The 20,818-nt window shown below is 41.8% G+C and overlaps 1 protein-coding gene across 6 annotated transcripts in view; it reads left to right on the forward strand.

Annotated features, from left to right (window-relative positions):
• The first annotated feature begins 3,490 nt into the window (after nt 1-3,490).
• Nucleotides 3,491-20,818, forward strand: part of kif13a (kinesin family member 13A) — a 366,399-nt gene continuing 349,071 nt past the window's right edge. For 4 of the 6 annotated variants that reach the window (XM_068057158.1, XM_068057185.1, XM_068057194.1 and 1 more), the window contains exons 1-2: nt 3,491-3,828; nt 3,990-4,086. In XM_068057158.1, the coding sequence (XP_067913259.1) occupies nt 3,774-3,828; nt 3,990-4,086 (152 nt within the window). In that variant the 5' untranslated portion in view covers nt 3,491-3,773. The remainder of the gene's footprint in view (nt 3,829-3,989; nt 4,087-20,818) is intronic. The other 2 variants (XM_068057167.1, XM_068057175.1) reach the window with 1 other exon arrangement.

The following is a 20,818-nucleotide window of genomic DNA, read 5'->3' on the forward strand; positions in this document are numbered from 1 at the left end:
ATGTGGAGTCGAGGTTACGATCAAATCAGCCATGATCTTATTGAATGGCAGAGCAGGCTCGAGGGGCCAAGTGGCCTACTCCTGCTCCTAAGTCGTATGTTCATACGACTGGATGTGGCAGGACTGCAGAGCTTTGATCTGCTCCATTGATTGTGGGATAGCTTAGCTTTGTCTACAGCATGCTGCGTCCGCTGTTTACACAGTCATATACGGCATAGAAGGAGGCAATTCGGCCCATCGAGTCCATGCTGGCTCTCTATGGAGCAATCCAGTCCGTCCTACTCCCCTGCTCGATCCCCTTTTGAAATCATTAATTGTCTCTGTTTCTATCACATTTGTGGGCACCGAGTTCCAGGTTACTACCACTCGCTGTGTAAAAAAGTTCTTCCTCACATTCCGCCTGCATCTCTTGCCCAAAATCTTCAATCTGTGTTCCCTCGTCCTTGTACCATCAGTTAATGGGAACAGTTCTTCTTTGTCTAACATTGGGTTCTGAAGAAGGGTCACTGACCTGAAACGTTAACTCTGCTTCTCTCTCTACAGATGCTGCCAGACCTGCCGAGTGTTTCCAGCATTTCTTGTTTTTATTTCAGATTTCCAGCATCCACAGTATTTTGCTTTTAAAAGAAATTAGGGATAGTATTAGATCCAAGGAGGAGAAATATAAAGTAGCCAGAACAAGCAGCAAACCTGAGGACTGGGAGCAGTTTAGAATTCAGCAAAGGAGGACAAAGGGATTGATTACGAATGGGAAAATCGAGTATGAGAGTAAGCTTTCAGAGAACATAAAAACTGACTGTAAAAGCTTCTATAGATAGGCAAAGAGAAAAAGATTAATGAAGAAAAATGTGGGTCCCTTACAGTCAGAAACAGCGGAATTTATAATGGGCAACAAAGAAATGGCAGACCAAATTACCTCCCAGAAATGTTGGGGAACAAAGGGTCGAGTGAGAAGGAGGAACTGTATGAAATCAGTATTAGTAGGGAAATGGTGTTCAGGAAATTGATGGGATTGAAGGCCGATAAATCCCCAGGGCCTGATAATCTATATCCCAGAGTACTTAAGGAAGTGGCCCCAGAAACAGTAGATGCATTGCTGGTCATTTTTCAAAATTCTATAGACGCTGCAACAGTTCCAATGGATTGGAGGGTAGCTAATGTAACCCCACTATTTAAAAAAGGAGGTAGAGAGAAAACAGGGAATTATAGACCGGTTAGCCTGACATCAGTAGTGGAGAAAATGCTAGAGTCCATTATAAAGGATGTAATCACAGAGCACTTGGAAAACAATGACAGGATCGGACAAAATCAACACGGATTTACGAAAGGAAAACCATGCTTGACAAATCTACTGGAATTTTTTTGAGGATGTAACTAATAGAATAGATAAGGGAGAACCAGTGGATGTGCTGTATTTGGACTTTCAGAAGGCTTTTGATAAGGTACCACATAAGAGATTAGCGTGCAAAATTAAAACACATGGGATTGGGGGTAAGGTACTGACATGGATAGAGACCTGGTTGGCAGACTGGAAACAAAGAGTAGGAATAAACTGGTCTTTTTCCAAGTGGCAGGCAGTGACTGGTGAGTACCGCAGGGATCAGTGCTAGGACCCCAGCTATTCACAATATATATTAACGATATAGATGAGGGGATTAAATGTAATATATCCAAGTTTGCAGACAACACAAAGCTGGGTGGGAGTGTGAGTCGTGAGGGGGATGCAGAAAAGCTCCAGTGTGATTTGGACAGGTTGAGTGAGTGAATACATGGCAGAATAATGTGGATAAACGTGGGGTTATCCACCTTGGTGGCAAAAACAGAAAGGCAAATTATTATCTGAACGGTGATAGATTGGGAAAGGGGGAGGTGCAAGCGAGACCTGGGTATCCTTGTGCACCAGTCACTGAAAGTAAGCATGCAGGTGCAGCAGGCAGTTAAGAAGGCAAATGGTATGTTGGCCTTCATAGCGAGAGGATTCGAGTACAGGAGCAAGGATGTCTTGCTGCAATTATACAAGGCCTTGGTGAGACCACACCTGGAGTATTGTGTGCAGTTTTGGTCTCCTTATCTGAGGAAGGATGCTTTTGCTATGGAGGGAGTGCAGTGAAGGTTCACCAGACTGATTCCTGGGATGGCAGGACTGACGTATGAAGAGAGATTGGGTCGATTAGGCTTGTATTTGCTAAGAGAATGAGAAGGGATCTCACAGAAACCTACAAAATTCTAACAGGACTGGACAGACTAGATGCAGGAAGGATGTTCCCGATGGTGGGGAAGTCCAGGACCAGGGGTCACAGTGTAAGGATAAGGGGTAAGCCATTAAGGACTGAGACGAGGAGAGATTTCTTCACCCAGAGAGTGGTGAACCTGTCGAATTCTCTACCACGGAAAGCAGTTGGGGCCAAATCATTAAATATATTCAAGAAAGAGTTAGATATAGTTCTTAGGGCTAATAGGATCAAGGGATACAGGGAGAAAGCGGGAACAGCTTACTGAGTTTGGATGATCAGCCATTTAGGGTGGCACAGTGGCGCAGTGGTTAGCACCGCAGCCTCACAGCTCCAGCGACCCGGGTTCAATTCTGGGTACTGCCTGTGCGGAGTTTGCAAATTCTCCCTATGTCTGCGTGGGTTTTCGCTGGGTGCTCCAGTTTCCTGCCACAGCCAAAAAAAAACTTGCAGGTTGATAGGTAAATTGGCCATTATAAATTACCCCTAGTATAGGTAGGTGGTAGGAGAATATAGGAAAGGTGGGGATGTGGTAGGAATATGGGATTAGTGTAGGATTAGTATAAATGGGTGGTTGATGGTCGGCACAGACTTGGTGGGCCGAAGGGCCTGTTTCAATGCTGTATCTCTAAATAAAAAAATAAAATAAATAAATGATCGTACTGAATGGCGGAGCAGGCGCGAATGGCCTACTCCTGCTTCTATTTTTCTATGTTTCGAAGTCCCTCCTGAATTTATACCACTGTCTCACCACTTAATGACACTGGGTCAACCCAATATTGTAAGAAATGGCAACCGTAAAAAGACAGGTTATCCATTCAGGTGTGGAGCCCTCATTGGCTCTGAATGAAGCATCCCCACCCCAAACGATATACCCTAAGTTCTCTCTGTACAGATCCTGACAGACCTTCAGCGTATTTCCAGTTGTTTTTTTCCAAATTACATTGTTAGCAAAAGACCACCCAAATACTTAAGTATTTACACGAATGACATCATCGTACTTGGAAAAAAAAAGTCTGTCCAAATTAAAAGTTTTGCCTTGCCGATGGGTCTTTTGAGATATTTGCATGAGCAGGACGGCGGGAAAGTCCATCACGATCGATTAGAGCTTGGTTGGTTTCCCTCAGCTTGCATTGTGTTTGACCTGAGGCCATTCGGGCGTTTCCGTAAGGACCTGTTGCCTGGTGAAGCCGAGTGCCTTGTTCTCGGGTGTTTCCGTGCGGCAGCCTGAAGCCCGGCGGAGCGGTGCCGAGTTGAGCTGTTTCGGGAATCTCCGCGGACCCTGACTTGAATGATTGAATGCTTGTAACATGGCGGCGGTGATGAAGGGAGCGAAGTTAAACATCTTTGGCTAAAAAGAGAGGCGCAGAACCAAGAACAACTCTCCTACCGTTTTAATTTCTCTCAAGTAATGGATCCGTGGCTTTTTGCAACACGTGCGCACGAAGAACATAAGATTTGCAACAGCCGGAGCAACTAAAGGAATAAGTGGAAGTTTATAGCAGCTCTGGGCAGGGAAGGAGGAAAAAAAAAAGTGTGAAAATGTCGGATTCTAAGGTGAAAGTTGCAGTCAGAGTCCGGCCAATGAACCGACGAGGTAAGCAGAATTCAGATAAAGTTAAATAGCCAGCGCATTTCCTGGGAATGTTTTAAGAAACTGTCTGCACTTTCTTTTTAAAGCAACATTGTAAATGGTGGGAGAGATGGATACACAGTAGTTGTGGGCTGTTTGGTAACATTGTGACTGATGTTCTCCAGAGATAGAACTCAACACCAAGTGCGTGGTGGAGATGGAAGAAAATCAGACTGTCCTTCATCCGCCGCCTTGTCCCAACACGTCCAAGGCAGACAACAGGTAACAGCCGCGGCTTCTCAGCGACAGTGTCTATTCCAACACCCCCCCCCCCCCCAAAAAAAAATCTGCAATGCACTTTTTTCTTTCATTATTTATCTCTCACTATACCACAAGAAGAATTAACGCCCCAAGTATAGTTTTAAATTAGAACTGTACGTAACAAAATCTGTTGTTCCTATTAAAAAAGGGAGGGAGGAGGGGAGAGCGTCTCTTTGACGATCCAGACCACAAACGGCGCCAGTAGCCACTTCTAATTGGTACGGTGCTGAGATTATGTCGTCCGCCGGCCAGCTTCAACGGATCTTACATAAAACAGTTGCATTAAAAAAAAAACTATTTTAAAGGCACACTTGTAACATTATAATCGCTACGGTGGTCTCCCAATTTTATTAAAAGGAAAGATAATGTTGGCACACGCCCAAAAAAATTCCAAAGCAACAGCCCATTAAATTGGATGTGAAACGGAAGATTGGGGTGCGAAGAGCATTTCATTATTTTTTAAATCAAGTTAAATGAAGCAGTGAGCGGCGTTCTTAACGTGATACTGTTGAAAATACATGATTTGCAGAGAATGAGTGGCAACCGGCGCTGGCTCTTGACTTTAGTTCACTCGTACTCGCTTTTTGTTAATTGTTTTTTGTAGTTACTGTTACCCAAACGGTGCTGCTCAACTTGGCCTTAATTTTGAGGGTCGGAAGTGTTAAGGTTTTTGGAAATCCAGGTGACAGCAGGGATTGGGCTGCATGCCATGCTGCTGGATCCGCTTTGTAGTCTGCGTGTCTCTCTCTCTCTACATTGAGGCTCTTGTAAAAGTGCCCAGACCGAAGCTTTACCCACTCCTTTGCTCAGTTTGACTGCAAACTATTGTTGCAATGTTGATTTAAAACAAAAAAGTTTTTGGTCGCTATTTCACCTCGGGTCTATTTTAGGAATCTGTTAATTTTTTTTTGGTTAAGATTAATTATTGACTTGTGTAAACCATCAGATGCAATCATTCGCTTTTCAATTGGCTTGGATAGGAAAGACGCGGAACTAACCTGCACCAACCACAATTCTAACCATGCCTCCCACCAACCGAATCCCAGTCACTGAAATATAACTATTTGAAAAGCAAGTGTGGTTTTCTACCTACAGCTTGAAATGACTGTCACACGCAGCGATTTAGCGTTATCGTGATTTATTTGTTTTCTTTTGGGGGAGCGAGGCTCTTTGTACCTGACTTGTGTTTAGGGCGATATTTGGTTGCTAAATTAATACAGTACACTCAGTTGGACAGATTTTGATTTGTTGTTCCATCGTTTTCGGTCGAAAGGGCTCTTGCACTACAGACGTAGTAGTCATGTAGCAGGCATTTGACTGTCGCAAATCTAAGCATCTGTATTTCGACTTATTTACAATATACGGAATGCCACATTGCGTGGATCTAATTAAGGGTTTGGATCAAGATCATGTGTACCAACCCGACTGGAAGTCTGATGTTTGTGTCTTGTTCCCGTCGCTCACAAATTTAGCTGTTTGTAATGCTAACTATATTTCTATGTTATAAATTGTAATTCAATATTCATAGCATATTATTAACACTTGAGTCTAATCGTCTTTAACGGATTGCAGAATCATTATGTAGTTGCATCTTTAAATTACGGGTGCGTCATCAGTGGGTGTTTAATTGGAATTCAGCATTTTATGCACTGAGAGAATTAGCCTTTTTTATCATTATGTTTACAGCATTGTCGGTCCAACAGTTCTCGCGTCACCGTAATGGTTGGACCGAATGCTTGTTTCTGCGTTGAATATTCTATACAATTTAATTTTTAAGGTAGTACACAAAGAATGGAAAGTGAAGTTTATGTCCAAAGGCACCTTGCATGGCAGACAAGGTCATGGTTAAGTCACTTTTTCTATTGAGAAGTCCATGGCCGCCCACAGTTGTATCGTTACACAGTAATGCTATGTGCCTGTATCAGCATGTTGCTTTGACAATTCTTGAATTTCTTTGCACATAGGACATGGGCAAAGTGAGGATAACAAACAGCCATCTGGTATCTTAACACTTCTTGATATTTTATTTTCTGTGTAATTCTGCCTTTGCATATGTTACGCTTAATGGGTTATTTCATTTAATTCAGAGTGAAGATTTTCCTAATGCCACTTCTACATTCATTTTTCATTAATGCCAGATTATATTCTCATACTTTATTGACTTGGGTGTTGGCTGTCTTTTAACAAAACACTAAACTTGCCTTCTCGCTTTACACTGTACTCTATTTCCAACATTTTCTGTTTATATTGGTTCATAGTGAGGTTTATCTTAAGCTTTTACATTTGTTATAGATATGTAATTCTGTTGGCTCACCCATTTGCTGTATTTAGAGTCTAGACTGCATAGTTTCAACTTCTCTCATCTTTTTTCTATAGCTTATCCCATTATATCTAAAAGCCACTTTGTTGCATTTCGCACTGTTACTAATGCAAATATATTTTTTTGTGTAATGGTAGCCAGAGCTGAAAATAATTGCGGTCTGAGCAGGTCAATGTAAAACCACAGCAAGATTTCTGTCATTTTATATTTTACTCTTCTGACTTTCCATCTTTTCTATTAGCATTTTAAATTATTTTACCACATTGTCATTGTCTAGACATTACAAATGTCTACTATTACCTTCTGTCTCTTATCTAAGTCTCCTTGCACTTACTAAATTTCATTTATTCTATACTGCCTGCCTTTTTTAACCTATGTGTACAAAGTACATTGCATTTAGCAGTGTTAAGTTTGATCGACCATAAGTCTATTTGCATATCAAACTAAATACCTCTGCAAATCTTTCACTGGATCCTCTATCTCTGCTATTTTGTATCATCTGCAATTTCAACCGGTATATAGTTAGATACCAACCAAAAACTAGGTCATTTATGTACTAGAAATTATAGTGATCCACGCATTGACTCTTGTGGGATATTTAGCATTTTTTGTATTTGTCTTTGTCTATCTGTTTACAAACCTTCAGTCCTAACTTAGATGTTTGACTTAATGAATCTCCTGTCTTTGTACCTGCCGACTTGAAAAAGAAAATGGCCATTTACAGCAGGTATTTGGATAAAAAATTATCTCTTCCTCGGCCCCTTTTCTGTTGTCACTTCGCAAAGATGCACATTGACTTTGCTTATGACTATAAATAGGTAGAATCGACAGTAGAAGTTGCACCGTTTAGATTGTCTTTGTGGGATTCAGGAGTGCATGTTTCAAGTTTATGTAGGACAGTCATAAATCTGTGCTTGTTTCAAGAATGAGATTGTGGTCTTGGATGACTATGTTCAGGTACTGTGGATGATATGCATCTTCTAAAGGATATTTGATTAAGTGAAATCCGTGCATGGATATCCAGTACCCTTTTAGAAGATTTAACCCAACATCAGTAACCGGAGACCCTTTCCACTCAGCTTAATCCAGTGAATGTTACAGGACGACCTAAGGCTTAAGTCTATAAATGACGGCACATAATGAAAAATAGTCACTTTCTGATTGTCTTTTATCCATGAGTGATTAAATGTAATGTTTTGGCACTGAAGGCTGATTACTGGCTTTATGCAGCCGAACTCTGAAACAATCTACTAAATGTTGTGCAGTGGAATAATTTGTTACGGAGAATAAATTTTGGGGTATAGTTAAGAGCATAGGAAAAGACCTCAGCCCGTGAAGCCGTTCCTTCATATCAATTCATGCTTCAATACTCCACCCAAACTATTTTCATTCTTCTACAAGAAGCTCTGAAATGTTTTTCCTTGTAACTTTAAAAAGCAAAATGAAACTTAGATACATACATGGCCTTGCATTCTAGACCAGTTGTCTCACCTGAGTGTGACACTTCCAGATGCTCAGGAACAATTATGTTGTAGGTTTTTAAATAAAGGGCTGAGAGCATCAGATTTAGCAGAGACACTGTGTAAAAATTTTGCAGTAAGTTCCACACAATATTCAACCATCTCTATTTGGATTACAAATGTCCCTCAATGACATAATTGAAAACATGTCTGGTTCCTTAGATGTATGCTGATAAAACCCAGCCCTAACTCAGCACCTCTTGACCCTGCCACTGCCTCTGATTTGTCACACTGCTTGCCTAACATGCAATATTAGATGAGCAGAAAATTTCTCCAACTAAATGTTGGAAAGATCCTAGCCATTGTTTTTGGACCACTCCACTGATACCGTTACCAAGCCTCCGATGCCATCCCTATCCCTGGCCTGGATCTGAGGCCAGATCAAACTGTTTGCAGACATGGTATCCTATTTGACCCTGAGCTGAGCTTCCAACCACAGATCTTCTCCATCAACGGGACTGCCTACGTCCCCTTCTGTAACATCATGTGACTCTGTCCCGCCTTAGCTCACCTACTGCTGAAGCCCTCATCAATGCCTTTGTTACCTCTAAACTTGTCTATTCGTATGTTCTCCTGACTGGCATTCTACCTGCTGTAAACTTGAACTGTTCCAAAACTCTGGGTTCTGCCAGGGGCACTTGGCTACAAACCTCAAACGTGGACAAAAGACATGTTTTCCAGAGGTGAGGTGAGAGTGACTGTGCTTGATATCAAGGCAGCAATGGACTGAGTGTGGCATCAAAGAGTTTAAGCAAAATTTAAGTTAATGGGAATTGGGAGGCGGGGGGGTGGTAACTCTACATACCTAGTACAAAAGATGGTTGTGGCTGTTGGAGGTCAATCATCTCAACTCCAGGAAATCAAGTCAGGAGTTCCTCAGTGTAGTGTCCTAGGCTCAACCATCTTCTGCTGCTTCATCAAACACTTTCCACCCACCATAAGGTCCAAAGTAGGGATGTTTGCTGATTGCACAGTGTTCATCATTCGCGGCTCCTCAGATACTGAAGCAGTTCATGCCCGCATGCAGCAAGACCTGGACATCTTTTGGACTTGGGCTGATGTGTGGCACAAATGCTACTTGCCACTTAAGTGCCAGAAAATGACCATCTCCAACAGAAGAGAATCTGACCATCTCCCTTTGGCATTCAATGGCATTACCTTCACTGAATCCCCCAACAACACATGCTGGGGGATACCATGCCTAGAAACATAACTGGACCTGCCATCTATAGACTGTGGCTACAAGAATAGGTCAGGGGCTGGGATTTCTGCAGTGAGTAACTCACCACCTGACTCCCCAAAGGTTTTCCACCATGTACAAGGCACAAGTCAGGATTGTGATGGAATACTCTCCACTTGTCTGGATGAGTACCGCTTCAACAACATTCAAGAAGCTCGATGCCATTCAAAACAAAGCAGCCCACTTATCACCTTCAACATTTACTCCCTCCACCATCAGCACACAGTAGCAGCAGTGTGTACCATCTACAAGATGCACTGCAGCAACTCACCAAGGTTTCTTCGACAGGATCTTCCAAGCCCGCGATCTCTACCACTTAGGAAAAGGGCAGCAGATGCGTGGGAACACCACCACCTGCAAGTTCCCTTCTAAGCCACACGCCATCATGACTTGGAACTATATTGCTGTTCCTTCTCTGTTGCTGCGTCAAAAACTTGAAACTCCCTTCCTAACAGCACCGTGGGTGTCTCTACACCCGAAGGACTGCAGCGGTTCAAGAAGGCAGCTCACCACCACCTTCTCCAGGGCAGTTAGGGATGGGCAAAAAATGCTGGCCTTGCTAGCACTGCTTGCATCCCATGAATGAATTTAAAAAAAAAAAAAAAAAAATCCTAACTCTCACTGTGCCACATTCACCCAACTGACCTATTTTGGCTTCCGGTCCATCGATGCCTTGATTTAAAAAAAAATTCTCATCCCTGCATTCAAATCCCTCCATGGTCTCTCCCCTCCCTACCTCTGTAATCTCCCTTCAGCTGTATTATTCTCCAATATTTCTGCACTTCTGATTCTGGCTTCTTTGTACATTCCCAATTTACATTGTGTCTGTGTCTCTCTCTCCCTTTCTCCACTGCCCCCCACCCACCAAACCGCCCTGGCCATACCTTCAGATGCATATGCCCCAAGCTCTGGAAGTCCCATCTCTTCCACCTCTCCACCTCCTTTTAAGATGCTCCTTTAAAGCCAATCTCTTTGATCAAGCTTTTGGTCACCTGTCCTAATGTTCACGTGATGTGCCTTGGGAAGTTTGGGACCCTAAATCACATTTATAACCAAATATTCATCCAGTTCCTTAAAGATTTTACTAAACACTTCACCTGGGGACGAAATCTGTTCCACGATGTGTCTGCATGTGCAGGGCGTCATAAACTGAAGTTTTACTTTATACTTGTGCTGCAAGTCTTCATTTTCAGTACAAATTCTAATATGCTTGCAACCAAATTTTGTTCCTTGCAACATTTGTTTTGTAAAAAAAATGGACCCATGTCTCCTGTTAGTCTGCTTTCCTTCGACAAAAACGTGCTCAACTCCATTTGATTGATTCCAAGAATTAGACATTCTTGACCTGTTATAACTCTGTCCATACATCAATGCCCTTTGAAAGATAGAGTGCCAACAAAGGTATGTAATTCTTGACAATTTATATAAGTTAAAGGAACTTGTTTTGAATTCAGTCCAATGCCTGAGATGCAACCTGATAGATTGATCAACTAAGATCATTTTGCATTTACTGGGTACTTTCAGTGAGTGCCAGATCACTCACTGACCATTTTATAATTTAATCCGAAATAGTATTCCTTAAAAGTGTGTGAACATTTTGATCCAATGTGTAAAACGTTGCATTTATGAACATTTGAAGGCCACTTGCCATTCCTTACCCTATTTGTTTGGTTCATGTCCATTTAAATGCTGTCACTCTTCTGTTGGATACCTGGCAAATGGTATTATTGATAAATCTGTACTATTATGAAGTGTTGTTAGAAATGCACCTCTGGAGAATGGTGCTGGTTACAGTTTCCTTTCTCTCTTACAGAAACATAGAATCACACAGCACAGAAGGAGGCCATTTGGCTCATTGTATTTGTGCCAGCTCTTTGAAAGACCTTCCAATTAGTCCCACTCCCCTGCTCTTGCTTTGTAGCCCTGCAAATGTTTTCTTAAGTATTTATCAAATTTCCTTTTGCAAGTTACTATTGAGTTTTCTACCACCCTTTCAGGCTGTGCATTCCAGAGCACCATAACTCACTGAATTAAAAAAAATTCTCCTCTCCACACTAGATTTTTTTGTTTGCTAATTGCCTTAAATCTGTTCCTTCCGGATACCAATTTGCCTACCAAGCGAAACAGTTTCTGCCTATCTATTCCATTAAAGCCACACGTAATTTTGGACATCAACTTCATTTTACATTCAATGTAATTTACTTTTTGAGGTAGTATACAGAATATGCAGCCCTAAAACCGGTAGGTGAGTATTTCCTGTCCTGTTGCACTATCCACTAAGGCAGTGGTTCTCAAAACCTTATAGTTGAAGGGCCCTTTTTCTGATGGATTAGTAATTGTGGACCCCATCCCATTTAAAATACTATATAATCATCATTTGAAAGTGCTGCATGTAAAGAATGTTTTAGTAATGTTTTTTTAAGAAAGTAGGTATTTACTTAGACATTAGAGAGGTGGGTGCACTTGCTACTCACTGCAGTCTATCCTTGCGTGCTCTTCTCCAGGTGAGACAGCCGCTCACTCTGCGCTGCATGCATTGTGGCCACACTCTGCTGCTGCCTCCCAGCTCATATTTCACATTCGTTCGTGGACACTTGGAAAGACTCCAAGTCTCCAGGGGTCTGCGAACCCCAGTTTCAGAATCACTGCATTAGGTACTGCTAGAATGTGATTCCTTACTGCAGGCCACTGGAATTTTCCAATGGTGCTTGTTTAGTAAAAGCTATTTCCATTTATCATCTCATAATTTTTATTGCTAAACCAGTTTTGATTCCATCTATTTTGCTGCTAATTCCTTGAGCCTTCATCTTCTTTATAAACATGTGCATTATATCTACTGGTCTTTTCAACCTCATCAGCTTAGGAATCTCACTTTTTGTTTTTTTAAAAAAAAAATTCCCATACATTTGTAAAATGCTTTATGTTGCTTCCAGCTGTATGCTGACCATTCATTTTGGCACTTTACACTCTTAAGGATGTACATTTGATAGCATACTATTAAATGCTTTGATACATTTCCCTATTGATGGGCAACCTATCTTAAAAATTTGCTCATCCTGTACATTTTTAAAAATTTCCTGTGATTTTCCAGACTGGATGCATAATCCTCACATTATAGAGCTTCCATAATTTATTTTTATTTTATTTTATTTAGAGATACAGCACTGAAACAGGCCCTTCGGCCCACCGAGTCTGTGCTGACCAACAACCACCCATTTATACTAACCCTGCAGTAATCCCATAATCCCTACCACCTACTTACACTAGGGGCAATTTACAATGGCCAATTTACCTATCAACCTGCAAGTCTTTGGCTGTGGGAGGAAACTGGAGCACCCAGCGAAAACCCATGCAGTCACAGGGAGAACTTGCAAACTCTGCACAGGCAGTACCCAGAATTGAACCCGGGTCCCTGGAGCTGTGAGGCTGCGGTGCTAACCACTGTGCCGCAATGATTATACTGATCAGTTTTGTGCAAGAATTTCACTGTTGTGAACAAACAACCATTACTGCTTAGTACTGATAGGTACTTCAAACACTGAACAAAAAAAACTGATGATGAACTGCTCTGCCTTTCCCACCTGATGTGCTGAGCTGTTTTAAAAGAGTCAGCAACCACTGAGCCGTACCTTGCTTACAATCCTTAAGGTTGAGCTAAAAGCAAATTGAATAGAAGGCGAAGATTAACCAAACTAACTCTCTGAACTGTGTAGTGGGGGAAGAGGAAGAGAGGCTGAGCAGCTGATCAGATGTTTACTGATCAACCCCACTAGTGTGTGCATTTCTCGTATTGGTTGTTTGCTGTAGTTGTGGTTTATGTTTCAATGTAAAATATTTATCCCCAAATCTATTGAAATAAATTTAAAATATCAAGTATTTCCCTTTTGAATATCATGCCAGTGAGATGGCAGCCTCAACATAGCTTTGCAAAGTTAGAAGCAACCTGTCACACAAATTCTCGTGTTGAATTGAAGTTCATCAAAGTGAGAAAAATCTTGGACTTCTGAAGCAAAATGTTATGAAGAGTTTGCCGATCAGTAATTGACACAAGTGCTACAATATTTTTGATCATGTCACTATTTCTATAAAGTCAGTTAAAAAGCTGCGCACTGGTGTAGGATGCACAACATGTGATTTATCTCAAATTCTGAATCTTTGAACTAGTCGTGTCTCACCTAGAAACTGTTTAGAGAGATGTATTCATGGGGTTCACTCTGTCTGAAGATCAAGTTTTGGATCAGTTTTAATTTGAGTTTTCAGTTCTAGTTGTAATGGAGGTGATGACTATTGAAATTATTTTAGTATCCTCTTGGCACCAACTTTGGAAGCTGGCTTTTGTTGATTTAAGCCATTGACCTTTTATATGCTCTTTTATTTTTGACACAGATGTGCTGTTGCACGATTTCCACATAAATGTTCTTTGGGAATAAAATACTGATGACAAAGGAGGAAAGTTTTTTTTTTCCTTTCAGAATTAGGAAAATTTTCTTCTGTTGTCATTGCTCTTCCACCCGTAGTTTTTTCTGACTACTGTCCTATCTGTTAGAGAGCAGAACTTCTTGCCAAGGTCCCATACATTTCAGTACCAGCCAACATAAAGTCCAATTCTCCCATCACTTCCTGTTCAGTTTCTTCCAATCGGGCTTCCACTCTGCTGATAGCATCACAACCGGCCATCAAGTGAAGGTCACTAATGACGTCCATGAACTAACATTGCCCCTCTCCTCCTTCGCTGTCTGGCATCAAATTTTGAATAAGTCAAAATTTCTTCCCACTCATTTTGACAAAACTGACCGTTCCTGTCAGCATAAATGTTACACCAATTCCATCAACTTCCCTATCAGCCTGCTCGGGCTTGTGTACAGTCTTGGCATCCAGTTGGAACTTAAACTGGCCTTTATATCTGACATCTGGTCAGTCACCTGATACTACTGTGTGCATGGGATGGTTAGTACCTGTTGAGATTAAATTTGCTTATATACTAAAAATAGAGTTGGTCAGTCAGACAGATTACTCTTGTTCTCCAGCTATCATTTAGATCTGTTTGTGTTTGCATTTTAACTATGAAATCATATTTTTCTTCCCTGCAACATTTAATGAACCACAATGATTCTGTATTTATCCCACTATTTGTAAGTTTAACATTCAATTAAATCTGACATTTCCTGATAATATGTGGGGTATCAGTATAGTCTGGATCGATGAAATTTAACTCACCTACAACATTTCAAGCTATCAAATGCTCGACTGCAATAATATCAAACTGCAGCAGATGCATTTAGATTTGGTGCTTGCAAACTGTAGTGCGTCATAATGGAACATTTAAAAAAAAACGCAGATAAAGGGTATTCTTTTGGGTGGGGAAGGGAAAAGAAAATCCCACAATCGTTTCCAGAATTGAAGAGAGCTGTTGGTGGCAGCAGGGAGCGGGTGGTGAAGGTGAAATGACATTGACATCTGACAACGCTTGTGCTTCAGTTCTTTCAAGGACGAAGTTGTAATTAATATGCTGTTCCCACTCACGCACACGCATTTTTAGTATCTGCCTTGCTGTGAATTCCAATGTTCTCCCCATAGGTTCTCAGAGATGCTGGGTAGCAAATTGAAGAGCAGAACAGTCTTGCGCTCTCCTACGTATTGATTTTGTTTTCTGTTCCAAGGATATTATCAGATTTGGGTTCTCAGATATTTAGATGTGTTATATTTTATGGTCTGCTCATTTAATCTTCCTGAGCTTTGGAAGGAATGCAACCTCAATACTGGCTTTTAAGGCGTTGACAGAAGTATTGTTGACTATTCTTATTTCCCTGTATTCTTGTTAATCTCCTTTTTCTAACCTTCTGAAGTTCTTGTAGCTGGACTATACATCCACTTGATTGAAGAAGTTGGGTTCCTGAGGTATTTTTGGGGCAATGACGATTGGACTTTAAAGAGGCAGCAGGGCATTTGTGTCCGCACAGGTGGTGGGTCCTTTCTCTTGTTCACTGCCCCTTGCTCTTTCTCGTGTGTGTGTGTGCTCTCTTTTTCTTTCTTTCCTGGTGGACACAGCTCTGCACGGGGCATATGAATTCACATAATATCCTGTAGTGTATGCCCCAGTCTGGCATTAGTAAACCCCATAGTTCAGTCTCAGCCACAGGATTGCACAAGGCTGTTTTTGTATCCTGGAAACTCTTAAAATTAAGTACAATTGCTATATGGAAACAACCTGCATCAAAATCCAGTTTGTTTTTCACTGCTGGTTGTTTTCTTGAACCAGCTTGTTATGTGGCCCAAGAATATGGACATGAACTAAATTTCCAAATCATCTCTCAAATTCAGCACTGATATGGGATTTCCCTCAATTTTTTTTTTGAAGTAGAGGGTGATCATTTCAAGAAACGTTGGCAATGCTGAGAGGAAGTTAAATTTCCTAAACATAAATTGCTTTAGTAACAGCATGGAAAGGAGCCAAGCACTGAACACAAAACAACTAAGTTCAGCTGACTACTTAAACACCCTCTGGGACTGACCAAATTATTTTTAAATCTCCTCTCTGTTATCCTTTAAAAAAAACCTGCTGGTTGACTATGAAATAAGGCAGTTATGACACAATCCTTTCCACTGATATAAGCTGTTGATTTTTGTTAATTTGTTTGTACAGCTGCATTGATTTTCTTTGCATACTTCACACTCAATGACATAATTTACTACCTCTTACTTTTGTTACATGACATGTGGCAATCAAGATGCTACTTGGTTGAGGTGTTTAAATTATGAAGGAATTGGATAGAAACAGCTCTGTTGCTCATAATTGAGATCTAGAACAAGGAGGCATAGCTATGATTAAATGTAAAAGATTTGGGATAGAGAGCAAGGGTAACAGTTTTTCTACGTGGAGGATTATGAAGCTGCTGAATGTACCAGAGTTACTGATTGAAGCAGAGCATTTAAAAATAGGTTAGATAAGTCGTTGAAGAAAAAGGATATGGAGACAAAGCATAGATATAGGACTGCTGCTCCAATGGAGGATAAGCACCAGCATGGACGTTTTATGTGGAGCAGTGAAATCATCACGGAGTAGTGAAATCATCACGGAGTAAATCATGTACTGAGTTTGTTTTTAATGTCCCCTTTTGGCGTGGTTTTTCAGTGTGACTTGTGAAAAGAAGTCTCTCCTGTTTTGCTTGTCTGACATCCAGTACTGCATGAGCAGAAATTTCCTCCAAATAAATATTGAGAAGACCGAAGTCATTGTCTTTATTCCCTAGCCACTGACTCCAATCCTCTCTCTGGCAGTTGTCTGAGGATAATGTTGTATTTGACCCCGACTTGTGCTTTCAGCCATCACTAACACCACCTACTTCCACCTCTGAAACATTGCCTGACCACGCTCCTTCTCATTTCATCTCCTGAAACCCTCATCCATGCCTTTTTTTCACCTCTAGATTTGACTATTCCAGCACACTCCTGGCCAGCCTCCCATGTTCCACCCTCCAAAAGCTGTAATTCATCCAAAACTCAGCTGCCCATATACTAAGTTCCATTCACCCTTCACCCCAGTGCTTGCTGAGTTACATTGGCTCCCGGTTGAACACCACCTTGATTTAAAAATTCTCAACTTTGTTTTCGAATTCCTCCATCGCCTTGTTCCTCCTACCCTCTGAGATGTCTGCACTTGTCTAGTTCTAGCCTTTTGCTCATCCCTGATTTTATTTGCTTTACCATTGGCGGCTGTGCCTTCAGCTGCCAAGGCCTTAAGCTCTGGAATTCCCTCCTGAAACCTCTCCGCCTCTTGACCGCTCTTTCCTCCTTTTAAGAAGCTGTTTAAAACCTACATCTTTGACTAAGCTTTTGGTTATCTGACCGTATCAACTGCAGTTGGTAGTTTGGTTTGTCCCTAGCAATTCAGAACTGGCATCAACTTGTTTAAACGTATTTTGAAGGGCTCTTTTTATGTTAGAATAACTGGACGTAGTTCAGATTAGGTGTTGGGATACAACCAGTGCAATTGTACCAGCTACACTTTATTTCTCAGAATACTTTGCTGTTCACTATTCCCTATTCCAATGTACAATCTGTTCAGCTTATTGCAATGTGAGATACTGAAGGCTTAGAGAGCTGGTATCCCTTCATGTTCAAATTCCACTTGTCGGTTTCATGCTAAAATCTTCTGCTCCATACATAGAGCAAAAGCATAACTCGGGAAAGAGTAGGGCCAATTAAAGACAAAAAAGCACACTTTTGTGTGGAGCGGAAGACAATGGGCATGGTTCTTAATGAGTGCTTTATATCTGTCTTCACAAAAGAGGGGGCTTATGCAGGCATTGTAGTTGAGGAGTAGTGTGAAATACTGGATGGTATAAACATCGAGGGTGAGGAAATATTAAAATGTTTAACATACTCGAAAGTGAATAAATTACCAAGCCCAGATGAAATGTATCCCAGGCTGTTAAAGGAAGCAAGGGAGGAAATAGAGGCATCTCTGACCATCATTTTCGAATCCTCTCTGGCTACAGGCGTGGTGCCCGAGGACTGGAGGGTTGCTAGCGTACCTTTGTTTAATCAAGCGTTGGACCATGGGGAACCCAGCAATGGCACTGACGTCTCTGGCTCTCTCAGCCTGAATGGCGGAGTCTGTCTGGAACTTGATGAACTGGTTGGCACGCCTGAATATGTTATCAGTTACCACCTTAATGCAGTGTTGTGCTGATGGCTGAGATTCCAGACATGTCTCCTGTGGAAGCCTGGAATGAGCCCCACCGGCATTGGATGGCCACCCATGCAGTTGGAACTGACCTCTGCTGCCAGCATCTCGCACAGAGATGTGACGGCCTCTATGGCACTTGCGCTCTGACATCTGCAGAAAGCTCAGCTGCTCACGGTACGCCCTGACTGCTGGGTAGACCTGTCTCTTCACAGGTGTTTGCTCCTGGTACACTCTGGCCTTCTGCCCCTCCTCCATAACCAGGCCGCAGTTGGCCAGCAGGTAGCTGATTTCCCTGGCCACTTGTCCTCCTGTTTCTCCTTGTGTTCTCTTCCTCGCTGGAAGAGAACTTGGGAAGTTGAGGCTTTTTATTTAATTAAAAAGAGCTCTAATTAAATAGGAATTTAATTTACAGTTCCAAGCAGTTGTATAGTGAGTTGGCAGTATTTCCTAGGACAGGTTGGGCGGCACAGTGGCGCAGTGGTTAGCACCGCAGCCTCACAGCTCCAGGGACCCGGGTTCGATTCCGGGTACTGCCTGTGTGGAGTTTGCAAGTTCTCCCTGTGTCTGCGTGGGTTTTCTCCGGGTGCTCCGGTTTCCTCCCACAAGCCAAAAGACTTGCAGGTTGATAGGTAAATTGGCCATTATAAATTGTCACTAGTATAGGTAGGTGGTAGGGAAATATAGGGACAGGTGGGGATGTTTGGTAGGAATATGGGATTAGTGTAGGAGTAGTATAAATGGGTGGTTGATGTTCGGCACAGACTCGGTGGGCCGAAGGGCCTGTTTCAGTGCTGTATCTCTAATCTAATCTAATCAAAGGTTCACCATATCAAGTGTAAAAAAAAAGATCTGTCCAAAAACGTATCTGAACAATTATTTGATGATCACAGATGCTTGAGATATACATATACAAACACATGTATCAGGCTGTTTTACAATTAGTAAATGGCTCACCTGCATATTTTGCTTTGTTGCTTTCATCCATGGACCAGAAACAATGGTCAAAAGCAAAGACCTATTGAAATAAAAATTCAACTATTACTTATGGATTACAGAATATGCAACTGAACTTCTTAACAGCTTCTGATGAACTTCCCACCCCCCTACAATAAAATGGTTGCAAGCATTCTATATTCAGAAAAGTACCGATAGAAAAAAAACTTCTAAATTTTGCTCAAATGGTATTAAAAATGCACTAACTTTCCAAAAAGTTTTAATAGAGTAGTGTTATAAGAAAAATACAAAGCATTGTATGCTCTAATAATACACACTTTTCAGCTAGTACAGTTACACTTTGGACAATAAATTATAGGATTTTGTATAAAGGACTGCATGGTATGAACTTGAACTAGAGAAATTTACATGCTTCTTAGCTAATAAATACAAACAGTAGACCCAGTAAAACACTGAACTGCTCCCAGGGGTGGACCTGAATATTTGAAGTATGTTAATGTAATGGTACCTTGAAATACTTCTGAAGTTTGGTTCTTTGAGGTGGTGGTTGAGGGGGGTTGTGGTCGAGGAAATCTGCCTTACCAAGTTATTGCAGAACAAGATAAATTGCTCAGATACTACAGCCCGTGGGCTGTTCTAAATTTGTAATACTTTATATAGTGCTTCATAGTCCCATAATGTTTAAAAAAGCTTAATACACTACATTTTAGAAGTGCAGTAATTTATTTATTGAGACGTCGCTCTTGGCTGACATACGTTGTCCAGGCCTCACTGCCGTAGAGCAAGGTACTGAGGACACAGGCTTGATACACACAGACTTTTGTATTCCGTGTCAGTGCGCCATTTTCCCACACTCTCGTGGCCAGTCTGGACATAGCAGCCAACGCCTTTCCCATGCGCTTGTTGATTTCTGCATCGAGAGACGGATTACTGGTGATAGTTGAGCCTAGGTAGGTGAACTCTTGAACCACTTCCAAAGCATGATCGCCGATATCAAGCCTGTGTCCTCAGTACCTTGCTCTACGGCAGCGAGGCCTGGACAACGTACATCAGCCAAGAGCGACGTCTCAATTCATTCAATCTTCGCTGTCTCTGGAGAATCCTTGGCATCAGGTGGCAGGACCGAATCTCCAACGCAGAAGTCCTCGAGGCGGCCAACATCCCCAGCATATGCACCCTACTGAGCCAGCGGTGCTTGAGATGGCTTGGCCATGTGAGCCGCATGGAAGATGGCAGGATCCCCAAGGACACATTGTATAGCGAGTTCGTCACTGGTATCAGACCCACCGGACGTCTGCAAATGCGACATGAAGCCCTGAGACATTGATCACAAGTCATGGGAGTCAGTTGCCAGTGATCGCCAGAGCTGGCGGGCAGCCATGAAGGCAGGGCTAAAGAGTGGCAAGTGGAAGAGACTTGGCTGTTGGCAGGAAAAAAGACAGAAGCACAAGGGGAGAGCCAACTGTGTAACAGCCTTGACAACCAATTTTATCTGCAGCACCTGTGGAAGAGTCTGTCGCTCTAGAATTGGCCTTTATAGCCACTCCAGGCACTGCTTCACAAACCACTGACCACCTTCAGGCGCTTACCCATTGTCTCTCGAGACAAGGACGCCAAAGAAGAAGAAGAAGAATTTATTTCGGCAGAAGCTTTAGATAATTTGTACAAGCAATGTCCCATATTAAGACAAATGACCAAATGAGTCAATATTGTAGGCAGTGTGATGGGAGCAAAATTAGCTATAATTTTAAGAAAATTCCTTGCTTTTAATCAAATTCAACCATAGGATCTTTAACATCCAACTTGAAGAGGACATCTCCGTATAAAATCTAGGATAGACAAAATAAAGACCAGTTAGCCCAACTCTGGTGGTGGGAAAATTATTGGAAAAAAGCTCTGAGGGATAGTAGAAATCATCATTTAGAAAGGCACAAATTAATCAAGGACAATTAGCATAGATTTGTTAAGGG

This window comes from Heterodontus francisci, chromosome 2, assembly GCF_036365525.1.
Source record: "Heterodontus francisci isolate sHetFra1 chromosome 2, sHetFra1.hap1, whole genome shotgun sequence".
Taxonomy (NCBI): domain Eukaryota; kingdom Metazoa; phylum Chordata; class Chondrichthyes; order Heterodontiformes; family Heterodontidae; genus Heterodontus; species Heterodontus francisci.